Source organism: Herpailurus yagouaroundi, unplaced genomic scaffold (genome assembly GCF_014898765.1).
Source record: "Herpailurus yagouaroundi ecotype Mexico unplaced genomic scaffold, PumYag 29, whole genome shotgun sequence".
In the NCBI taxonomy this organism is placed as follows: domain Eukaryota; kingdom Metazoa; phylum Chordata; class Mammalia; order Carnivora; family Felidae; genus Herpailurus; species Herpailurus yagouaroundi.
Genome location: NW_024412377.1, coordinates 122,279,244 through 122,296,600, shown reverse-complemented (window position 1 = coordinate 122,296,600; position 17,357 = coordinate 122,279,244). Strand labels below are relative to the sequence as shown.

The following is a 17,357-nucleotide window of genomic DNA, read 5'->3' as shown; positions in this document are numbered from 1 at the left end:
CTTTTATTTATAAGCATCTAAAACTAACAATGCTAACTTCCGGTTTTTGAGGAATTGCAGGGTGTCTCCTTGAATCAAATTAAGATGAAAACACCAAGACTTGGGAAAGAATTGCAAAGCCATGCCGTATTTACTCATTTCTACCCAGACTATAAGTACTAGTTATCCATTAAATACATCCACTGAAAATTTAACTCATTAATAAGAAATTTGGTTCCTGTTTTTTTAATGTTAAAAGTCTTTTATATTTAGCTACCCAGAATTATTAAGAGGTAATTTTTTTCCTGAATATCTGAGTTTGTACTTTCTGTAATTGTAAAAAGTTAGAACCATTTTTGAGACAAATCTTTTTCAAACACTTCCCTCCCTTATTCACTTATATCTCATATTCTTTGTTTACATTTTTTCTTATGATTTAGGGATTGCAACCAGACACATTATCTGGAAGATATTCTGTTCTATACTATAGTGATGCCTTTATTCATTGACATTTGTAGAACTTTTATTCAAGAATCAGATTCTCCCTTAGCTGTCCGATGGTATTTCCCATAGCTGTCCTTACAGAAATCCCTTTAATCTTTCTCTTTTGTTGTTGTTAATCTTGCTGTGGCCCTCAACAGCAAAAAACGAAGCTTCTTGAGATTGGGTATAAAGTAGAGGTAAACTACTTCTAGAATAGAGCCTGAAGAATACTCTTGTGAATAAAGTCTTTGGATTTTATAGCATTTCGTCTAACTACACAGAAGCCTTTAAAACAAACAAACAAATAAAATACATAAGTAATACATAAAAATAAAATAAAATAAACACCCAAACTTTTAACTTCCTGAGTCTCTACTGAGCTCTTTGAGTTTCAGATGAGTGAAGTTTCAGGGAAATCTTTTTTAGGGATCAAAAGTTACTAAAGAACATTAATTTTTTGTGTATGAACTGGGGTTTTCCATTTTGACTTTTTTTTTTTTAAAAAGGAAACCTCTAAAATGGTTTAAATGGCCTTTTCCCCCTTTGTTGTTAAATTAACATTGCTAATTTTTTTTCAGATAAATGCTATGTGTACCTGTTACTCCATTTATCAGGAAAGTGATTAGAAACAATATGACACATGCATGTTGGTAGGGAAAAAAAAGAGCACAAGTCATTATTTCACACACTCTACGTATTTTAATTTGTGATATATAAATTGAACAGTCTAACAAATATTGGTTGTTGTTGTTCTGAATGTATTAAATAAACTTGAAAGATTGTCACTAAACTTTTCTTGGTAACTTAAAATGATGTGAGTGTGTATATTGATGGATCCCATTACAAAATATTTTGAGATAGGGAAATAAACATGTTGTTAATTTTCTTCAACTTAAGGTGGTAGGTATCAGTTTTATTCATGTATTGAGAATTACTATGGCAGTAGGCTAATTTAAATTGTACATTTCTGTTTGTAATAACTTAGTTTGACTTGAGAAATAAAAAGAAATTTGATAGAAGATTATGCAGTGTTTTATAATGTATCACATTAATTATATATGTATGTATTACATTAATGTATATATTATAATGTATGTGTGTGCATGTATCTTAAATAGTAATTTTGACATGGAAAAAAACAAGTTCTTTAAATTGGGTTAGGTGGCAGCTTTAGTTTCAATAACACATTTTCCTATATTTTCTTCTAAAAGCTTTAATATTTTATTTTCATATGTAGATTTATATTCCATCTGATATTGTTTTTTTCTGTATAGTGTAAGATAGTGGTCAAGATGAATTTGTTTTTCTGTATGGATCAGCAGTTGGTACAGCACCATTTATTAAAAAGACCATTCTTTCTTCCCTGCTCTACAGTGTCACCTTTGTTGTAAATCAGATGACCATATATGTGTGGATCTCTTTCTGGACTCAGTATTCTAATGTTTATTTATTTTTGAGAGAGAGCGACATAGAGTGAGTAGGGGAGGGGCAGAGAGAGGGAGACACAGAATCCGAAGTGGGGTCCAGGTTCCAAGCTGTCAGCATGGAGCCTGACACAGAGCTTGAACCCACGCATGAACTGTGAGATCGTGACCTGAACCAAAGTTGAATGCTTAACTGACTGAGCCACCCAGGCACCCCTGGACTCATTTTTTTGTTCTTTGGTCTGTTTATTTATCCTTATGCCCATCCCCTACTATTTTAATTGTAGAGCTTTATAATCTTGATATCTGGTAATGTAGGTCCTTCACACTTAACTGCGCTTCAAGATTGCTTTGGTTTTTCTTGGCCTTTTGCATATATATACATTTTACAATTAAATAGGTTTGTCAGTTTCCATAAACTGTAACAAAAGAAAACAGTAATTCTGCTAGAATTCTAGTTAGAATTGCACTGAATCTGGGATCAGTTTGAAGAGCATTAACATCTTTATAATACTGCTTCCATTCTGTAAACATGATATATCTCTCAATGTAATTAAGATCTTACTTAATTTCTCTCAGTAGTATTTTATAGGTTTCAACATTGAGTACTTATATATTTATTACTAGATTTACTTCTCATGTTGTTGTAAAAAATGGTCCATATATAATTTTACTTTCTGTTTGTTGCTGGTATATGGAAATACAATTGATGATTTATATCCATCCAAAGACTTTGCTAAATTCATATATTAATTCTAATAGGCTGTCTGTAGATTCTCTTGAATTTTCTGGGTCTATAATCATGTCATCCATGATTAAGGACAGTTATTTCTTCTCTTCTAATACTTCTGTCTTGTATTTCCTTTTCTTGCCATATTATATGAACTAGTAGGATCTTTAAGGTAATGTTTGATAGGAAGTAGTGACAGTAGGCATTTTTGTCTAATTCTAATCTTAGGGGAGAAAGCTTTTAAAAATTTGCAATTAATTATGATATTGACTCTAGGTATTTTGTAGAGACTTATGATCAAATTAAGGAAGTTTTATTCCTAATTTGCTAAGTGTTTTTATTATCAGTAGGTGTTGAATTGTGTAAAATGCTTTTTGTGTCCATGTGAATACAATAGAATTTTTCTTTTTTCTGTTAATGAGGTGAATTGTATTGATTGATGATTTCAGTAATATATTACAGTAAAATTGGAAGTTAATTACAATTAACCAGAAGAAAAAGAAGAGAGAAAAATGTTAATCTTGATGAACTATAGGACTTTTTTCAAAATGTTTGTTTTTAAAAAAAAATGGTGTAGAAATTTAATAGATTTTTAAATATATCTTTTCTAATAAATATTGAGTTCCTTATCATAGAAGTTAATGAGAATGAAGATACATTAAAAAGAGGAAATGAAAGATTTAATTCAGATAAATGATGGCTCTGTAACTGAATTAGTTACCTCATTTCAGTTACCTGTAACTGAATTAGTTACCTGAACTGATTAGGCACATCATAGAAAACAGTACCTGGTAAAACTAATGGGTAAGAATCAAAGTGCCAGAATAAACTCGTGAGAAATGAATTTTAACTTTTTTATTAAGTTGGTTTTCCTCTTTATAATTGGGAGGAAACTATGGTACAGCTTACAGACACACAGGTGATGTATTTTTGGCTTAAATGTTGTCTTTATGCCACTGTTAATACTGAGTGCCTTTGGTGAACATATCAAGTGACAGTTGAAAAAAGTGTTCCAAGGCATTTGGGAGGGAAGGCAAAGTGATTTAAATGAATCTGCTTAAATAATTAAAAGGTGGATGAATTTAAAAATCATTCTCAATCTCTTATATTCTTATATGAACAGTTTGGTTCAGTTATTCTGTATGTACCCTTAGAAGTATGGCTGGTTTTTGTTTTCCAGAGTTAGTAGAAATCATCTTTTTCCTGCGTTTAGCTAATGGTCAGTTAATTATGACTTCCTTTTTATTCTGCAGCATATTTTGACTACAAAGATGAGTCTGGATTTCCAAAGCCTCCGTCTTACAATGTGGCAACAACACTGCCCAGTTATGATGAAGCTGAGAGAACAAAGGCTGAGGCTACTATCCCCTTGGTTCCTGGAAGAGTAAGTCCAAATTACCATGTTACTTGCTTGCCGCTTTATGGGAATTAGGGTCTCTTCATTACCCACTTTTTTTTTTTCATTACCCACTTTTGATGTGTTGCTTATGATTGTACTAATTCATAAACGTACAGTTAATTTTTTATTGTTTAAATTTTAGTTAACATAGAATGCAGTATTGGTTTCACGAGTACAAGTCAGTGATTCATCACTAACATACAACACCCTGTGCTCATTGCAGCAAGTGCCGTCCTTAGTACCTCACCTGTCTAGCCCATCTCCCACCCACCTCCCTCCGTCAACCCATAGCTTGGTCTCTATCATTAAGAGTCTCTTGTAGTTTGTTTCCCTCTTTTTTCCCCCTTCCATATGTTCATCTCTTTCGTTTCTTAACTTCCACATACGAGTGAAATCATAAGGTATTTGTCTTTCTCTCATTGACTTATTTTGCTTAGCATAATGCATCCTAGCTCCATCTATGTCACTGCAAATGGCAAGGTTTCGTTCTTTTTGATGGCTGAGTAATATTCCATTGTGTGTATATGTGTATATACACACACATGCACACATACCACATCTTTAGCCATTCATCAGTCAGTGGACATTTGGGGTCTGTCCATGGGTTGGCTATTGTTGATAATGCTGCTATAAACATTGGGGTGCATGTGCTCCTTTGAATTTGTATTTTTGTATCCTTTGGGTAAATACCTAGGAGTGCAGTTGCTGGATCATAGGGTAGTTCTATTTTTAGTTTCTTGAGAAAGTACAGCTATTTTTTTAAAAAACAAGTACATTTTCTTTTGGGATAACAAACTCCTACCTCTTCCTGAAAATGATGTGGTAAAAGTTACAGATTAGCAAAAAAAAATCACTAGTCAGGCCAGTTTAAATTTTCCCTGTATCTCCACTTCCACCACCATTTTCTCAACTTTCCTGCCCTAACTGAAACGTCTTAGAGCAGGGGCTGATTTAGGAAATACACTGACTTTGCCTTGATCTACACATTTCATATTTTGGCGTTAGGTAGATAGGGAGATTTATGGAGAGAATAAGTTCATCTTTATAGAATTAAACTTATGAAACTTATAACAGGGCCCCAGCAATTGTCTAGGTGAATCTCATGTCACCAGTAGTCCAGACCACTCCTGTGTCTGTGAGGACATAGTGAATTCGGATCCTGTAGTTTGGGTGTGATGAAAGCCAGTGGGAGATTTTAAGGCACTCTTTGTTCTTGATGTCAGATCTGCAAGTGACTAGATGTGATTTCATAAATACTCATCCAGGTTAAAGCTGATGGCAGGTAGGGCCTTGGGCCAGTATTGGGAAAATGTAGAGTAGGGGCAGTCAGGGTTCCAGACTCATCCTGAGAGGAAACTAGAGTGAATAATAAGAACAAAAACAGAGGTTTAGCCGGGACAGTGCAGTGGCATAGGCCCCAGAAGTTCAGGCCTTAGGGTAGAGGACTGTTGACAGACCATACCTACTATGAGGAGTCAGGCTCCTAAAACCACTACTTGATAGAAATAATAGTTCATAAGCCTAGACTAGGCTGATTCCATATGATAGTGTGTGCTCAGTTCTTGTAGTTTCCAGGGAGAAACTACCAACCTTCAAGGAGCTTATTGTCTAAGGACAAAACAGTCTTCATATAATACTGGAAGCCAGCGACATGCTTGGCATGTACTCAGTTTCTAGTATATTGTTTCCAGTCCTCACAACAACCTTGCAAGATGGACATTATTTTATCCCCATTTTACAGAATTGAGCCCAGAGAAATTAAGTAATTTGCGCAGTCATAATAGCTAATAAGTAGCACAGGTGAGAGTCACACCCAGGTATTCTAGACTCTAAAGTCCTATGTGTATTCTTTAGTTCCCTTATATTATATGGTAACTGTCCCATGGAAATAGACCAGGAGATTAGCTCTGATTAATAACAGAACTCCTTAGACTACTTTTATTTGACAAGGATACATATTTAGGAACCTGTTAAACGTTATTTAGCAAACATGTATAGACCACTTTTTTTTTTTTTTTTTTTTTTTTTACAGTGTGCTATGTATTTTGTAATGGATAGGTAGAAAGTTTTGAATAAGGCAGTACTCCTGCTATACAAGAACTTAAAGACAGCTGGGGAAAAAGCCCCCAAATACCAATATCTAAGCAGCACAGGTGCCGTGAGCATGAAGAACTGTGACTTTTTACTATGTGATTGTGGGGGAAATGGGATTTGAAGTGGATCCTGAGTTTTGATGGATAAGAACATTCCAAAAGGAAAACTCCAGAAAGCAGACATGAATTTAGCCAGTGTGGGAAAGGGTCTGTGAATGTAGTACTTGATTTTGCTTGAGCCAAGAGTTTGTGACCAGACTATAGGCTGTAGAATGTTTTGAATGCTAGGGTGAGGCATGTAGGCTTATGTGTGGGTCACACAGAATCTTTGTGAAAGTTTTTGAGCAGGGATATGATAAGACAAGTATGGTGTTTTAGAAACATTAACCCAGCAGCAATTTGTAGGAGGAATGATAGTACAGATACCAAGGACAGGAAGAACAATTAGAAGGCACCTACAAGGAGCACCTGGGTGGGTCAGTTGGCTAAGCATCACACTCTTGATTTAGGCTCAGGTCATGTTCTCACAACGAGTTCGAGCCCTGAGTCAGGCTCTGCGCGTACAGTGCAGATTCTCTTTCCCTCTCCATCTGCCCCTCTGCGGCTTGCGCAAGTGCTCTGTCTCAAAAGTAAATAAATAAACTTTTTTTTTTTTTAAAAGAAAGCACCTGCAGTATTACTAGAAATTACTTCCCTGTCTTTCTGTAGTATATCTTTGAGTATTTATGCAAAAAAACAAAACAAAACAAAACAACCCAATTAGTTTCTAATTAGGCAAGGCCTTATTTTTCCTAATATGAAGTCAGAAACTGGGTACTTAGTATTTTTAAAAAAACAAAACAAACACATTCTTGTAAAATTTTTTCCTTCCTTCCTTCCTTCCTTCCTTCCTTCCTTCCTTCCTTCCTTCCTTCCTTCCTTCCTTCCTCTTTTGAGAGAAAAAGAGGATGCAAGTGAGCGAGAGGCAGAGAGAGAGAAGCAGGGTTTACTTGAAGCAAGGCTTGAGCTCACCCAAAGCAGGGCTCACTCTCACCCGATGCAGAACTCGAACTCACAAACCACAAGATCATGACCTGAGCCAAAGTCAGATGCTTAACCGGCTGAGCCACGCAGGTGCCCCTCCTTTTTTTTTTTTTAACAGTTTATTTATTTTGAGAGAGAAAGCACTAGTGGGGGAGGGGCAGAGAGAGAGGGAGAGGGAGAATTCCAAGCATGTTCCAGTGCTGTCAGCAGAGAGCCCAATTCAGGGCTCAAACCCATGAACTGTGAGATCATGACCTGAGCCAAAGTTAGACACTTAACCAACTGAGCATCCACGTGCCCCTCTTGTAAAAATTTTTTTTTTTTTCAACATTTATTTATTTTTGGAACAGAGAGAGACAGAGCATGAGCGGGGGAGGGGCAGAGAGAGAGGGAGACACAGAATCGGAAACAGGCTCCAGGCTCTGAGCCATCAGCCCATAGCCTGATGCGGGGCTCGAACTCCCGGACCGCGAGATCGTGACCTGGCTGAAGTCGCTTAACCGACTGTGCCACCCAGGCGCCCCTCTTGTAAAAATTTCTAACAGGAGACGAAGTGTGTTAAGTTTTAAATGGAAGCTGCCCCTTACATTTCCGTTTCTCCAGTACACCCTCCCCAGGTGAACCCTAGCTTGTTATGGATTTCCCAGCCTCCTTTCTGTCTGTGTAGGATGAGTTTGGATTCTCCCTAAAAGTTTTTTTTTTCCCTTTTTTTCCTTTTGTGCATTTGAGGAACCTTCATTGGACTGTGTACAAATCTGGCTTTTACTTTTAAGTGTATATTCATATGTGCTTCAGTATTTCAACACATAACGTACATCAGTTGAAAAGGTGGGCCACATGGTTAATGGTAGTCAGGGTCCTGTTCCTCCTAGACTTGGAGTAATATGTTTTCAAGTTAGGATGGAAAGGATCCTCTCCACCAATAAGCTTGGAAGTGAGGTTGTTTCAGACCTTTATGCTAATGTGAACAAAATGGTTGTAAAGTTGAGCACTGGGCAGCCCCACAGCCTCTTCATGTGTGATCTTGCTATTCTTTTTCTCCCATGTCTTATAAAAATTTGAACTTCTTAATTAGGTCCTGGGTTACTAATATCTGGGCCCTCAGTAGGCCCTGGGTTACTGATTCTAGAATGTAAGGCAAATTTAAGCCAAATATGTATTTTTCCTTTAGATATATTTGAGTGAATACTTCTCTTTGAACTTTATAATTTTTGAAGTGTATTCTTAAAGAACTTGGGTTATAAAATGAACAGTTCATTTAGAAAACTATAGAGATAGAAGAAAGATTTGCCTGTTCTCTAATTGTATCTTTTATTAAAAGACAAAATGAAACTTTTAACACATACTGAACCTTAATGCTCATTATTTTGAATTGAGCCAAAGCGGTAAATTTTCTCCTTGGTACTCACTTTTATTCCTTTCCTTATTTTTCTTGATGCCTTTCATTTGCCTACAAATAATTCATCTTGATTTTACCTTTCTCTTTTCATTTAGGATGAAGATTTTGTGGGTCGGGATGACTTTGATGATGCTGACCAGCTGAGGATAGGAAATGATGGGATTTTCATGTTAACTTTTTTCAGTAAGTAAATACACATAGTAGGACCACCTCTCACCAACCAGAGTGCTTTGAAGTATGGCCGTATCTGACTGAATTAAAATGACTAGTTGAACTAATATTTTAATACATTGTATGCATTTGATGCCTCTTATTGAGATGTTCAGAACTTAGTATACATTTTTCTTAATATTCCTTCTGTTTGTCTTCTCTTATATCTATAGAAAATATAACTGAAGTAGTTACGGGGATGCTGTATTTTTACATGAGCTAATAAGTAAGCCTCATCTTTTAGGTCTGCAAGGATCCTTGGCATTGCTCCTACTCAGACCTGACCTGTAGAGTAGGAATTGAAGACCTTAGTTTGATTGATTTTGCCTTTTTTTTTTTTTTTTTTTTTTTTTGCAAGCTTCTATTTTCTGACAGATCAAAGTCAGCCGGATTTTTTTTCCCTCCTTGATGTTATTTTGCATTTATCTGTTCCTGAGTGTCACTTAGAAGTGAGCAACCATTTTTTTAATTTGCGGTATTAAAAAGATTAGATATAAAGGAAATGCAGTGCTTTTAGAGGCGATGCTATGTAGCTGTCAAGATTCATAGAAGTAGGACGATGAATAACTTGAATCAGATTATTTTATTTACTGAAGTGTAACACATAAAAGGGCGCAAGTCGTAAGTATACAGTTAGGTGAATGTTAAGGCATTTTTGAAAGTGAATAGCAATAGATATGTTTTCTTGTTTGCTTTTGGGAGGAAGACAGAATGGATGTAAGAGGTAAGGGAAGTGTTATGGTGGATGGGCTGGGCTTTTATCCTTGGAAAAACCATTTAAGCAAAAGCAAGTGTAGAAGGCACTCTTACCATAATAACAGGACATGTTTGACATGTTTTATTTTTTTTTCTTCTCTGCCTTTACAGTGGCATTCCTCTTTAACTGGATTGGATTTTTCCTGTCTTTTTGTCTGACCACCTCAGCTGCAGGAAGGTATGGGGCCATTTCAGGATTTGGTCTCTCTCTAATTAAGTGGATCCTGATTGTCAGGGTAAGTTGTATACCAGAAAAGATAGACCCTTTGAGAAACAAGAAGTGGAATAAGTTTGAATATTTGATTTTTTTTTTCATGTGTTGTTGCTTAGCATTATCTCTACATTTAAAATGATTTTAGGTTTGTCTTTATTCTGGCTTCATGAAGTTGAACCTAAATCATTTGCAGTTAGTTCATGCATGCAAGTCTTATACTTAAATCTAGTGAATATTGGTGGCCCCAAGGTATCTATCTTACAGGTTGTTCACAAGTTGCTTTCTCTGCTTTTAATGTTTATAATAGGATAATATGTGTGTTTGTTCTGAAATTAGTTGTTTTTATGACAAAAAGAAAGATAACACTTCTTTGGTGTCTCATTAAAAATAGGCATTCCTCTCACCCTCTCACTAATTCTACTAAAGTTTTAGTTTATCTTTCTTCTTCCCTCTTTCTTTCACTTTGATTCTCCCCCCTTCTTCCCTCTCTTCAGAGCTCTCTTCCTCCCTCCCCTCCAGGGTTGTTTATCAGTAGCATCAGTGGTTATACCAAAATGTCTGGGAGCTGAAACTGTTTAACAAGTGCTACTCCATTAGGGGACTTTATCTCTACAGTATATTAGAGAGGAATCATCAGTGATCTGGGAGTTATCAGGTAGTCATAATTGTTGAAGTAATTTATACTTAAAAAAAATCTAGTCTCTTAAAGTATAATGCGATTTCATATAAGTTTATTGCTTTTATAGATAAAATCAATGTATCCATCATAAATTGGCATTATAAACTAATTAATGGGTGTTGACTGACAGCTGGAGTTTTTCAAATTTATTTATTTTAACCAGTTGTTAACATTGGTTAAGAGCCTGAGTCCTAAAGAGGTTTCTTGTTCCTTCTATCTTAAATTGTTATTCTATTAGGAAATAAAATGCTATATTTTAACACTGAGACTGTGTTAAATTCTTGGACACTGAAGCCCCCAGTAGAAAACAGAGATAAAATTAGTTACCAATCTTTTTTTTAACTAAAATTTTCAGAGCTGACTAAATTTTAAAACTGAATTGAGTGAATCAACTTGTATCAGGATGGCCTGGTCTGTAACAGAAAACGGGTTCAACATGGCTTAGAAAACCGTGGAGCACATTTATTTCCCATGAAAACAAGCCCTGACGTGGAGGATAGTTAAATCAGTGTGTCATTGACATCATTAGGGACAGTTGCCGAGTCTGCTCAGCATGTTAGTACAGCTGCTCCTCCCTCAGGGTGAAAACGGCCATAGCAGTTTCAAGGCATCACAGCAGAAGCACAGCAGTGCTCAGCAGAAGAAAGACAACTGTTTGTTCTCTTGCTTTTCTCTCCACATGCAAGAAGACCTTAGCAGCCCTCAATTCCCATTGGCCAGAATGTGCCATTATTTGGCAAAGGAATAGAATTATTGTGTTGTACATGATAAAGCTTGCAAAGTGAAGGCATACCTGGAAGAATAGGAACAAAACAATTGGTTTTGTCACTGGGTAAGCAAAGTCAAATGGTCATCAAAACGTATTTCTAGAAGGATGAATGTTACGTGGGCAAAAAAAAAAAAAACCTTTTAAAAAATAAACAGATTTGAGCACTGCAAAACAAGGAGTCTATAAGACAAAATCATATCTCAAGATTGCCTTTCCATGAAAGGAAACGTCTCTGCATATGTCATAACCATTTCAGGTCAGTAATACATAAAATATTTTCATTTAAAAAAATTGCAGGAGCTAAATGATAGCATTAGTATGCAAAAGTCTTGTGTTTTGTGTGCCCTTACGTTGAAACGTGAAATTGTATTTGCTAAGCTGCTATAAAATTGTTTGCTTTATTTTTCAGTTTTCCACCTATTTCCCTGGATATTTTGATGGTCAATACTGGCTCTGGTGGGTGTTCCTGGTTTTAGGTAAGTGCTTTTAACGTAGACAAAGGAGAGAAAAGATATTTTTAATTTTAGAAGTAAAATTGCTTTTAGTAAACCCTTATCTTGTTTATGATACAGTAATATATTACCAAATAGTAAGTATAATTTTTAAAACATTTCTTAAAGGCTAGGTTGTTGTCACCATTAGAGTAACAAGCAGGTTAATAAAAGGTCTCTCGGGGCGCCTGGGTGGCGCAGTCGGTTAAGCGTCCTACTTCAGCCAGGTCACGATCTCGCGGTCCGGGAGTTCGAGCCCCACGTCAGGCTCTGGGCTGATGGCTCAGAGCCTGGAGCCTGTTTCCGATTCTGTGTCTCCCTCTCTCTCTGCCCCTCCCCCGTTCATGCTCTGTCTCTCTCTGTCCCAAAAATAAATAAACGTTGAAAAAAAAAAATTAAAAAAAAAAAAAAAAAGGTCTCTCAGTGGTAGGTTTTTCCTAACCCATTCGTATATACTTCTCAGGTTTCCCATGTGACCAGTGGGGCATGGTAATATGACTTTATAGTCTGTGAGTATTTTTCCCCTTGAGAGTATTCATGACAAAAGGGTTCACAAACTTAACCCCAAATTATTTATAAATATATTGTTAACAAATTGAACTAACTACTCAGGCATGTATGCGGCCAATCTTCAGTCAGATCTGTCAGCAAGAAACAAAATGTATAGTCTTACTAGACATAACTTCTGGAAGAATCATTATTGGGTTTCTAGAACTCTTTAGTTCAGTAATGGTGAGAATAAAAATGATTTTGCAATTAAAAGAATATAATATGCTAGGCGTTTCAGGTTGTTCATCTTAAGATTATCTTTTTTTACTCTGTATTTAAAAATTTTTTCTTCTAAGACATTTTAAAGCAAAGAAATGAACAGTGGGGTGAATAGTTTTGGCTTCTTCTTTCTTTGTGAAGAACATATTTATGATACAATAACTGACCACCATCACTGTTGTCATTTCTATAGAACCATAGCAGGGTCATCCTGTTCAAGATAGTATAATTGCCTCGCCCACTTCTATGATACCGCTTTCTCCTGTCTCCTGTTTTGGGCCGCCTTGTTACCTCCTTAATCAAGATCCTTGGTGGCAACGCTACTAATGGGTCTAGTTAGCACAGTGTAGCACCCATGCCCAACAGGTGCTTAATATATTCAGGACCTACCTGCTTTGCCCAAGGTGATAGACCATGCATTGGTGAACCTAAATTTTACTTAGAAAATACAAATCTTATATCACACCATCCCCCACTTCCCCAGTAGCATCATCTATTCTACTAATAGTCTTTGGAATTCTAAGGAAAGATAAATCATAACCCCCCCCCCCTTAATCTTAAGGCACTTAATAATAAAAATGACCCATAGAAGAGTTACTTTGGAGGAATAGTTTCTTGGCTTGCTTATTCTTGAAAATGTATCTTTACGAAAAAGGGTGACTTTCCTTTATCCCCCAAGCCTAAGTTCAGACAAGTCCTGAATGGACCAAAGGAGAGACAGTAAATATGTATTTTTAGGTTGATTGTTGACAATATAGATAATTTATAGAAACTTAATGAACTGATTTCCTTCCTTTATTAAAGTTTCTTGGGAGAAGAATTTACCATACTTGCAATTAGTCATTCTGTTTATCTTACTGCTTACTAGTAAGCGAAAAAACAGTGACACTTAGGATATAACTTGTGCATTTGGATCCAATGTTTAGATCATTTTGGGAATTTCTCTTGCAGAGAGAACCAGTTCTTGGGTGTTTTGTTATTTTGTTTGTTGTTTTGCTAGGAACAAGTCTACACAGAGCTCTCAAGCTGGCACTCCATGAGCTACATCTAGCCTGTAGTTATAATTTGTTCTACAGTTATTTTCAGAGGTTTTTTAAAAATTAGTTGCCGTCACTTACAAATCAAGAGTTTCCATATAAAACGTCTCAATTTTTTTTACTTTTCTTAAAAATTGGAATATCTAGCAAAACAGGCCTATATTTCCACCTGGCCCCCACCCTTTGACTGGAGCTGAGTTGTAGGCATCCACTCCAGATTAACCACTCATTTCACCAGGATTCCACAACCCAGCACGTGATGGGGTAACCCCTGCTGTCTAGTCACTTACTACTTTTGCTGCCAAACAGAATGGGAATGAGGAGTGCTTGCTGAATGGGTACAGATTTTTTAGGGGTCATAAAAATGTTCTCAAGTTAAGATAATAGTTTTGGTTGTACAACTTTATATTTCTACTAAAATTAAATAAAGCCAGTGAATGGTATACATTATATGAGTGAAGCTTATGGTATGTGAATTATATCACCATAAAGGTGTTTTTAAAATGTCTCTTAAGACTCAGGGAAGAGCTCTGAAGGAGGAAGGTCAGAAGAGAGTGAGCTGTCATTAGAGGGGGCATACCCCCTTCCTGGGGGGAGGAGGGGGTTGATTGTTACAAGAGGTGAAAACTGAATGTAAATAGCTTTTGGTGTAGACTTACAAAATCAGCCTCACTCCTTCAGTGCCTGGTAAATAAAGGGTAGAGTGAACCCTACTTGTATGTATATTTTTAAGAATAGAGAAATTAAATTTAGAGTTGAGAAATGTAAGAATTGCTGTAAAAACAAAAACAAAACGAAACAAAATGTAAAAAGAATTGCTGTAATAGGTTAAGGGGATCCTGACACCTAGTGGACAGCATATGTACAGTTGACAGGAAAAAAAAAAAAACCTTGACAAGAGGGATGGGGTTTTTTGTTTTTGTTTTTGTTTTTTTTCTTGAGAAAAATATTTTATAGCCTGTCTTTTTTGGGGGGCTTAATTATCTTGAAATACTGTTTTGGAACCCAGAAGGTAGGTTTTCATAATGCCTTTCAGTGAGGTTATCAAATAATAGAGGTTTAGCTCTGTCTTATTTTTTATTTGCCTTTTAGACCAATTAGATTCTGAATGTGCAAAAAGTCTTTCATTTGGGCTCTCAAGATTATGTCTTCTCAATGAGAAATGGAAAATTTTGTATGGAAATCCTTTGGAAATTGCTCATGTTTTGATAACTTTTAGCAGAAAAATGATGAAATAGTGCTATCAATAGGGATATTTCTGTGGGGAGGGTGTACTTAATACAGAAATTATGAATTCATTCTTGATTTTTCTTTTTTAAATCAGGTTTTCTCCTGTTTCTCAGAGGATTTATCAATTATGCAAAAGTTCGGAAGATGCCAGAAACGTTCTCAAATCTCCCTAGGACCAGAGTTCTCTTTATTTATTAAAGGTATTACACAAAAGGTTATTCTAGTCCCAGTATAATCATGTGATACATTGCCAATTTTTCTCCATGATCAGAGTATAGTATGCCCCCTATAGTTGGAAATATAGAGAAGGTAAGGAAGCCATAGTCCTTGCCTTTTTGGCAGTTTCTAGTTTAGTTAAGGCGTGTTTTCATTGAAAGCTGTTGAAATGGGCAAGTTGGAAAAACTACCATAGGAGAAAACATTATCTCATGTTCTGACAGTATAGAAGAGGCAGGGGTCTTCATAGTCTTTGGGAAGCTAGGATATTTGGCTCTAACTACGGGGTCCAGGATCTTTGAATCCTGAATTCTGAAGCCACTGCTTATTGTACCAGCTCCAGAGGATAGCATTGAGAAGGAGCCTTTTAGGCCTAATCACTTGGCTGTAATTACATAGGTCCCCCAAACCCCAGAGCTCCAATGGGAAGAAACCATTGTCTGCATGAGGAACTCCTTTTGCCTAGGCTACTTACAAGCCCACTAAGGCTTCCATCTCTTAAAATTAGTCAGGAGACTTTCCTGGTGCCCTTCACATTCACACCCTGACATTACCACTCTGGTGGGAAGGAGGGTCAAACCCAAGGAAAGGAAGGGGAATGGACCTTTATCTCTGCCTAGAAGAGGAGGACTAAGCCCTGCTAAGGCTCCTCTTTGATTCCTATGTGGTTTTCTCCAGAGCTTAGCTCCATCTTCCATCTTTAGCTGCAAAAAGGAAGAGCTATGGAATCTTGGGAAAGAGTATACCAGAGAGAGTCCTCTCTGGTAACAAGATCTAATAGGACTTCGTGGACTTCACTTTGTTCCTTTAAGTTTGGGATGGGTGGGTTGTGGAGAGGAATCTCGAACCACCCTAGGGGCTAGGTTAGTTGAAGATCAGACAAGGGTTTGGGGCTTTTTTTGTGTGTTTTTTGTTTTTAAAGATTTTATTTTAAAGTAATCTCTACACCCAACATGGGGCTTGAACTCACAACCTTGAGATCAAGAGTCACATGCTCTTCCGACGGGGCTAGCCAGGCACCCCCTGAAGATCAGACAAGGCTTTGTTTTAAAGGGTGTACCAGTTGACATCCATCTTAAGTGATACGCAGAAATTGGATAAGGTGGGGTAGATTTAGAATCACCTAAAACAGAGTGAAGAGTGTAATAGTGGCAAGGAAGTATGAAGCTTGCTCAAGGGACAGCAGTTTGATTATAGCATAAAGGAGTGTTGAAGGTCAAGGCTGGCAAAGCCAGCTTGAGACAATGGTTTCAAATATCTTGAGCACTAAGCCCATTTGCAGTGGAACAGTAGAATGCATAGAGCAGCCCTTAAAGTCCAGGGACATATTGGTTCAATGCAAGCTAACCCTTTGTGAACATTAATTTGTTCTCTATTTGCTGTGGGTAGTCATAGTTAACAAAAGTAATCAGATGCTAAGAGTGGAGTTCTCCGTGTTGAAGATTCATGATGGTATCAGGATGTGTGCATCTAGAAAAGAAACTACCCACCATAATTAATTTGCCAGGTGATGTGAGACAGCGTTAAAACTTTTTTTTTTAATGGTTATTTATTTTTGACAGAGACAGAGACAGAATGCGAGTGGGTTAGGGGCAGAGAGAGAGGGAGACACAGAATCTGAAGCAGGCTCCAGGCTCTGAGCTGTCAGCACAGATCCAGACACGGGACTCGAACTCATGAACCGTGAGATCATGACCTGAACCGAAGTCGGACGCTCAACTGACTGAGCCACCCAGGCGCCCCAGCATTAAAACTTTTTAAGCAACAGGGATGCCTGGCTCACTCAGTCAGGAGAGCATGCTCCTCCTGATCTTGGGGTCGTGGTTTTGTGCCACGTGTTGGGTATAGAGATTACTTCAAAACAAAATCTTCTAAAAAATAGATAAAAGTTTTTAAGAAACAGAATAATATGAGAATTTCTTGAATATGACAAATTGCATTAAGCATTTCATATGTATAATTAAATGTATTTATGTAAATAACAGAAAGTTACAGTGATAGAGAGGTCAGATACCTGCATGGTAGAGTATATTCCTAAGGCATTTCTTACAAAAGTTAAAGCATGCAAAGAACTTAGGCTTGTATTGGTTAAAGTAAATTTCAAGGCAGTATGTACTTTGATTTGAAAGAAAACTTTGTTCCTTAAGAGTGCCACATGTGCTGATTTTTTTTTCTTTTTTTTTAAAAGAAATAAAACATTTGAAGTAGGTTTTAATTGCGTGTTTAAAAGTATGTGGCATATCCTGAATTTGAATTAGGTTACAAAGTCTGGACTCAGATGGACGTTGACACTGCTGGCCTAATGCCCTAATGTGTTTTTGTGTCTAGGACATCCTAACTTTAAGAGACTTATCAGATGTTCTGTGTAGTTTTATGAAGTTACTATTGTCCTCTTTTTTCTTTCTATATTCATATCCATATCCATATCCATATCCATATCCATATCCATATCCATAT

The 17,357-nt window shown here is 36.7% G+C and overlaps 1 protein-coding gene and 2 long non-coding RNA genes across 3 annotated transcripts in view; 2 read left to right on the top strand and 1 right to left on the bottom strand.

Annotated features, from left to right (window-relative positions):
• The window catches only part of NDFIP1 (Nedd4 family interacting protein 1), a 56,558-nt gene that overhangs the window by 33,055 nt on the left and 6,146 nt on the right, over positions 1-17,357 (top strand). The window contains exons 3-7 of the mRNA XM_040454129.1: positions 3,870-4,000; positions 8,626-8,713; positions 9,608-9,732; positions 11,568-11,634; positions 14,779-14,884. Coding sequence (XP_040310063.1) covers positions 3,870-4,000; positions 8,626-8,713; positions 9,608-9,732; positions 11,568-11,634; positions 14,779-14,882 — 515 coding nt within the window. The 3' untranslated portion in view covers positions 14,883-14,884. The remainder of the gene's footprint in view (positions 1-3,869; positions 4,001-8,625; positions 8,714-9,607; positions 9,733-11,567; positions 11,635-14,778; positions 14,885-17,357) is intronic.
• LOC121016474 (uncharacterized) lies at positions 3,178-3,470 on the bottom strand. Its single transcript, XR_005784308.1, has 2 exons — positions 3,371-3,470; positions 3,178-3,337 (listed from the first exon to the last, which is right to left on the bottom strand). It is a non-coding gene; the product is annotated as an uncharacterized LOC121016474 (long non-coding RNA).
• LOC121016469 (uncharacterized) lies at positions 11,642-14,343 on the top strand. The gene is made up of 2 exons (XR_005784303.1): positions 11,642-11,823; positions 12,065-14,343. It is a non-coding gene; the product is annotated as an uncharacterized LOC121016469 (long non-coding RNA).